Source organism: Herpailurus yagouaroundi, unplaced genomic scaffold (genome assembly GCF_014898765.1).
Source record: "Herpailurus yagouaroundi ecotype Mexico unplaced genomic scaffold, PumYag 165, whole genome shotgun sequence".
NCBI lineage: Eukaryota > Metazoa > Chordata > Mammalia > Carnivora > Felidae > Herpailurus > Herpailurus yagouaroundi.
The window spans coordinates 17,269,987-17,277,352 of NW_024412406.1; the positions used below are offsets into that span (position 1 = coordinate 17,269,987).

The 7,366-nt window shown below is 36.9% G+C and overlaps 1 protein-coding gene across 1 annotated transcript in view; it reads left to right on the forward strand.

Moving 5' to 3' along the window:
* The window catches only part of TCF24 (transcription factor 24), a 9,237-nt gene extending 6,174 nt beyond the window's left edge, over positions 1–3,063 (forward strand). The window contains exon 3 of the mRNA XM_040487673.1: positions 2,777–3,063. Coding sequence (XP_040343607.1) covers positions 2,777–2,890 — 114 coding nt within the window. The 3' untranslated portion in view covers positions 2,891–3,063. The remainder of the gene's footprint in view (positions 1–2,776) is intronic.
* The last annotated feature ends 4,303 nt before the right edge of the window (positions 3,064–7,366 follow it).

The window sequence follows — 7,366 nt, forward strand, 5'->3', positions numbered from 1 at the left end:
TTCAGCCAGGTCACGATCTCACGGTCCGTGAGTTCGAGCCCCGCGTCAGGCTCTGGGCTGATGGCTCAGAGCCTGGAGCCTGTTTCCGATTCTGTGTCTCCCTCTCTCTCTGCCCCTCCCCCGTTCATGCTCTGTCTCTCTCTGTCCCAAAAAAAAAATAAATAAAAAACGTTGAAAAAAAAATTTTTTTTTAAAAAAAACCTGAAATGGAGTTGCAAAAATAAGTAGCACACTGTCAGTCTTATTACTGTATCAAATGTAAAATGTAAGGTTATTTATAGGAAGATTATGTACGAGTAGGCCATTTTTAATTCTAAGTAACACAAATTTTATGTTTTATCCATATTTAAAGTATAGATTTCCAGCCAGAATAATCTGAATTTAGGACTCTAAAATGGACCTGAACTGCATGAGAACAAATTCACTTATCGTATCTGGAGGCATAAAAATAGGACTTTTGTTGGTTGCTAAGAACAGAAACTCCTGGATTATATCACATGCCCACTTCTATCCCTTATAGCTACATTTTACATCTGGAATGCCAGTTTAGGTGAAAGTAACTGTACTCAGAAGTACCTTATACTCAACTTCTGCAAAAAGAGGTCCATTCTGATTTCATTGGTCTGGCGTGTGACTTGGTCATCAGTCTTTTTTAAAGCTCCCCATGTGATTTTAATACGAAGCTTGGGTTTAGAATCTGAAGCTCTTATGGTCTTTGCCTTGTTAATAATTGTATTTCTATTTGAACACTGCAGATCATCCGTCAGGCATTTAAGAACATTTCATGGTGCTTGTAACCAGCAGTCTGCCTGTAAATGTTCAGTGATAAAAATAACCTGCTGCTCATGTCAGCATTTACTCCCTAGAAAGTGTGGGATCCCAATGCTGACCTTTGGGAGTTCCACTTTATTAGTCTAAAGACTTTTCTTTTTGTATAAAAGTAGTATTTCTTGGGGCACCTGGGGGACTCAGTTGGTTAAACGGCAGACTTTGGCTCAGGTCATGTTCTCACATTTAGTGACATCGAGCCCTGTGTAGGGCTCTGTGCTGATAGCTCAGAGCCTGGATACTGCTTCAGATCCTGTCTCTCTCCCTCCCTCTCTTTCTCTCTCTCTCTCTCTGCCCCTCCCCAACTTGTGCCTGTCTCACTCTCTCCCTCAAAAATAAACACTAAAAAAAAATTAAAAATACTATTTCTCTGATTAGTATTCCAAGGACCTATTACAAAACTGACTACCAGAACCCCCCCCCCAAATTCTGAAAGTACTACTTATGTAATACATTTTTTCATCATCATGTCTATTTGGCAATAAGTTATGTTAATTTTTTAAATGTTTATTTAGTTTTGAGAGAGAAAGAGAAGCACAAGCTGGGGTGAGGCAGAGAGAGAGAGAGGGAGACACAGAATCTGAAGCAGGCTCCAGGCTCTGAGCTGTCCACACAGAGCCTGACGCAGGTTAAACCCACAAACCATGAGATCATGACCTGAGCTGAAATCAGATGTTTAACCGACTGAGCCACCCAGGCGCCCCAAGTTATGTTATTTTTGAGAAGTACATGTTTAAAGTGAATTTAGAAAAGTTGCAATCAAAATACAAATGTGATAACTACTGAGAGATTAGTGCTATATGATGCCGCTACATCCAGATATTTATTTTGGATGTTATATTTATATAACACCAAATATTCTAATATTTATGACTTTGAGATGCTCTTTTAGCTAGATAAAATGTTTATATAGTTGAATTAGTCACTTTTCATTATAGTTCTGTGACATGTGGAGACATATAATACATACCATGTATTACTTTTTAAAATATCTTTAAAACCAGGAATCTTGTTTTAGGCTTTATTTTGCTTTAGGTTTAGTTTTTGTTTTGTTTTTTTAATTTTTCTAAGTTTATTTTGAGACAGAGTGTGAGTGGGGGAGGGGCAGACAGACAGAGGCTGACAGTGTAGAGCCTGATATAGGACTCGAAACCATGAGATTGTGACCTGAGCCGAAATCAAGAAGTAGACACTTAACCAACTAAACCACCCAGGTACCCCTAGGTTTAGTTTTAAATTAAAACATTATTGATAGATAGATTTCCCTACACTTAACTATTATCATTCTCCCTAATTTCTTGCAGTTCTTGTCCACATGCACATGTATTATATTTATACAATTATAATCAAAGTCATGGTATATTTTTACTTTCTTTAATGTTTATTTTTATTCTTTTTTAATATTTACTTATTTTTGAGAGAGAGAGGGAGACACAATCTAAAGTAGGCTCCAGGATCCGAGCTGTCAGCACAGAGCCTAATAGGGGGCTGGAACTCACAAACTGTGAGATCATGACCTGAGCCAAAGTCGGGTGCTTAACCAACTGAGCCACCCAGGTGCCCCTAAGGTTCATTTATTTTTGAGAGAGAGAGTGTGTGTGAGCAGGGGAGAGGCAGTGAGAGAAGGAGATAGAGAATCCCAAACAGGTTCCACGCTGTCAGCACAGAGCCCAATACAGGGTTTGAACTCACAACCAGTGAGATCATGACCTGAGCCAAAGTCAGACACTTAACCAACTAAGCCACCCAGGTGCCCCTATTTTTACTTTTATTGTTAGTATTAATAAACATTTTTTTCATGTTGTTCCTTAGATTTCACAATTACAGTTGTTACAAACATCATGATATTGTATTTGTCTTGAGACATTGGAATTTTTAGTATTACTATTACAGGCATATCTGTCATAGATACTAACTTTTGGATTCTTGTTTAAATATTCTTTTTCAGAAATGGCCCATGCGATCAAGATTATACATTGGTGCTACTGGTCAGTTTCTGAAGCATTCTGTGTCTGGAGAAAGAGCAAATCATGGCAGTACTACAACAGACTCACAGCCTTAGGCTCTCCTCTGATGGGTGCTGGTAGAAAGTGGCGTCATTTTTAAATAGTAGGAACTAATTCTATATTTATTACATCAGACATAACAAACATCATTCCTGAAAGTTCACATGTGAATCCATGGTTGGAAGTTCAGATTTATCTGTCTAATCTATATAAATATGGATTTAAATAATTGGTCTTGGATAAAACATCCAGCTTATCTATTCATTGTGAGAGATAGTCACTACTGAATACTGTAAGAAAAACTATTGGAAAAAAGAAAAACACCAAAATCGAAGAATTGTGTATGTATCCAGAGACTGTACATGTTTTCTGTAGTATATCTAGTACACGCTGAGAAGCTGATACCTTAATAGTCTTGACACCAGTATTCCATTTTTGTGAAAACCAGTTTGTGCTTAAAGTTGGTCTAAGAAGCCATTTCGGTTGGAAAGCATGAGATCATTTATTCAGTTTTAGCTAAGTACGTGTGAAAAGATTGTTGAGATAATATGAAGTTGCAGTAACTTCTATAACTAGTTATTTTTCCCTCTTAGAAAACTTGGAGTATTAGAATAGTTTGCTGTATTGGACAGGGCTTGGCCATCTTCCTAGATGACTATTAAATATCTTACTATGTTTCCAAATTGTGGAAGGCTTTGGGAATCCCTGCAGCCCAGTGTGAATAGCAGATAAGTGTCACTGGGCAGAGGGTTTGTCACCCTCCTCCCTGGTTACTTCACCTCCATCCCACCCGTGTTCAGGTCCTGGACTAGATGAGCAGGTGCAGCTGCAGCCATCTTACAGAGAGCCAAGCCTGTCAGGGGCTTCAAGTGAGCGCCCATGACCGTCGACAGTCACTGCTTTGGCTAGGCTCCTTCTCTCCCTTGTCAATTGCCGTTCACAATCTACCTACTTGGCCATTACGAAATATGAAAAAACTGGGGTGCCTGGGTGGCTTAAGTCAGTTAAGCGTCTGACTTCTCAGGTCATGATCTTGCCATTCATGAGTTCAAGCCCAGCATCCGGCTCTGTGCTGTCAAGCTCAGAACCTGGAGCCTGCTTTGGATGTGTCTCCCTCCCTCTCTGCCTCCTCCATCACTCAGGCTCTGTCTCTCAAAAATAAATAAACATTTAAAAATTAAAAAAAAAAAAAAAGAAGAAATGGGAAAAAACCTGTCTGATTTGGGAATTCTGGCACTGATCTGCACCTTGAGAGAGTCTGAGGACACAGAGTGACTACCTTGAGATAAATCAGGCCAGAGCAGACCCCACCGAATCTGCCCCAATTTAACCTACAACAGGAAGGTGCCCTGCTATGGGCCTCTCCCACCACACTACACACCAAGTGCTCAGGGAGCTGCTGTTCTGCCTGATTGCACCAGTTTCAGTTTTCAGCAGAAGCTTGAGGGTCAGAGCCAGAAAGTAGGAATGTTTGTCGGGGAACACACTGAATCTCAAAATAGGGTGTAATACAGATTTAAAAAATCATCAGTCTCATGTCTTAACTCCCTTTCTTCTTTTTCTCCTCAGTCCTTACTATTCCACTTTCCAACTGTAAAGTTCATTTATTTCTAAATAACCCAGTGTTAAAGTAACTGAATTTGATCCAAGATTAGCAAATAGAAAGGTGTATTAATGGGCTTATGGACTTAGTTGGATTAGTATAGCTGTTGACCACCATTTTGTTTTCTCCTCACCTCAGTTTTCTTCTAGCTTTTGGCAGTGAAATGATGTGAAAGACCATTTGAAGGCAAAAACTGTCATTCAGTTGATTCAGCTGAACATGGCTCATACCTGATAGTTTGTCATTTTCATTACTTTAATGTGAATACTCCTTGTAATGTGACCAAAGCATGTGTTTAAAAGAGGAAGCATATAATAAAAACTTTCTACATATAAATATGTAGCAAAAATGTTTACATACTTAAATATTTGTGAATATATTTACCCACTCATATAACATTGAAAGGAATAAAATGTAAAATGAGATATGAATTTAGCCATTCACTATTATAAGTTATTGCCATAAAAAGTGCTAAGAATAATCTTTTATCTTAAGGAAGGAAATCAAATTTCTTTATAGTTACCTGAGACTGAGCTCTAAATACTACATATGATACCAAGAATTTCAGAAAAATGGTTTCATTGCTAATAATAAAAATAATCTATTTGGCTACAGTTGTTAAAGCATTTAATTGGGGGAAAATAATGACTTTTGTTGAATTCATCCTGTTAAATAGTTAAGCTTCGCCTTTAACATTACTACTTTTTATTTCTTCTTGTCAACTTACAAAAAAGAAATGTTTTAATGCCAAAGAAGTATATTTCTGTCATAGGTTCACATAACATTTCATTAAATTGCTAAATATGCTAACAACTTTTGGTAGGCTGGAAAATCTCAAGGGAGAAATTGCATACTTTCACCCAAAGGTTCAAAGGAGCACGCTGTTTTACTTAATGGTGCATGGTCAGGATAAGGGTATTACTAAAATAAAGCATTACTTTGAAAATTAATTTAGTCTGTTAAATTTGCATCTGTCTCTGTGGACATTTAACAAATATTTAAGGTACTTAAAGTACATTTTAAATATTTCTAGTAGATAACTATTTGGCATTAGATTCTTCACCGTGCTCTCCTTAACAGAGTATATATGAGGACTGGGGATGGGGTATATTTGGATCACAGTAGTATTCCATCGTCTGCAAGGAAAATCCTAGGTTAAATTTCTGTCATTTCACTCAGCTCTCAGCAATATGACATACATTTAAATTCCTCTGTAATGAAAATTTTAGAGGATAGGGAAGTATCTTTTTAGGAGTATAACCAGTTCCAACAGACTTTAAAAAATATTCTTTTTCCGATTATAAAAGTACAGTGCAGTTTATCGTATGTCAGTTATGCATCAGTAGTTACATTAAAAGTATATACATACCCATTTTAAAAATCAGAACTTAATAATAAAAGGGATAATGTGGAAAGTAAAAGTCCTACAATGGAAGAGGGTGTTTGGGATACAGAGTAAGGGTGAGGGAATCTATGTTACCTGTTAGTAAAGAGTGGTTTTGCATGTTTATAAGGTTTATTTGGCCAACTACTTCAATCTGCAGTTATAGATATCTTAAATAGTGGTTTTCTTATCTATTCATGGAGACTTTATTTAAACATAGAAGAAGCTGTGCAAAAAGAAAAGAAATGCTGATTGACCTTGCTGAAATTATGTCATTATTTTAGTTGAAATTGCTTTTTAGGTTAAATTATTCAATAATTTCACTTTCTCTCATGGGTCCTCATTTGATATTCATGAAAGCAACTAACCAGTTATTGTCAAGAAAAGAAAAAGTATTCAGGCTCCAGTAAGATCTCTCTATCTCTCTTTTTTCTATTGGACAGAGGTAATTCTCTATATATTTTTCCAGCACATGATTTAATCTTTTTCTTTAACCCCTGGTATATTTATTATAGTGCCATTCTGAGGAAATAAGCCAATGCAGAAAAAACATTTCTTCAGTGGCCTACATGATCCCCTTAAAAATCAACACATGAATTGTATTTGGCATAATTATAAGACAACTTGCTTGTTGGCTCCACATAAAATTGTATTCTTAGCTGGAGGGGAGAAGAAATTATAAATCACAACAGACTATGATCCAAACTTATATATTAACTATCTTACTTTGAGAGGATGGCTTAATCTAAATACTCTTTCCTAACCCTATATAGGTTATTGCAGATTATATCAATCATATTGTATTTGAAAAGATACAAACTTGAACTCTTCAAGCATTGGCAGATTCTATTTTAATCTGGTAACAGATTCTTTTTTTTAAATCATTGCTGGAGGATGTGACATCTACAGATTCCCAAATAACTTAAAACTAGTAGGGTACTATTTCTACCTTTCTCCATGGTACACACTTTAGATCTTTTAGTTTTGTTTTTGTTCTTATTGTGACTTTAAAAATATCCAGGGGTGCCTCGGTGGCTCAGTCACCGTTGAACATCCAACTCTTAGTTTCGGCTTAGGTCATGATCTCCTGGTTTGTGAGTTCAAGCCCCACATCAGGCTCCATGCTAATAGTACAGAGTCTGCTTGGGATTCTCTTTCTCTGCCCCTCCCCCACTTTCTCTCGTTCTCTCTTTCTCTCTCTCTCTCTCTCTCTCCCTCTCTCTTTTTGGTCCCTCTTGGTCTCTCTCAAAAATAAGTAAATAAACTTTAATAAAAATATCCAAAAGCTAAGATTCCCAAATTTTAAAAGCAACACTAGAGAACTATAAAATTGTAGATCTCAAAGAAATTAATATGCATTTCTGTTATATATTGGTAACAGTATGAAACTGTTATAACTGAAAAAAATGAATGCCCTTAAATCCTATAGATTTGCTTCCCACAGACTTTGAGGACAGCACAGATGGTACTGCAGCACGGTTGGGAACATGGGACATTAAGTATTCTTGCCTAACTACATAAACCGGGGAAGGGCTTCCCTTCCTA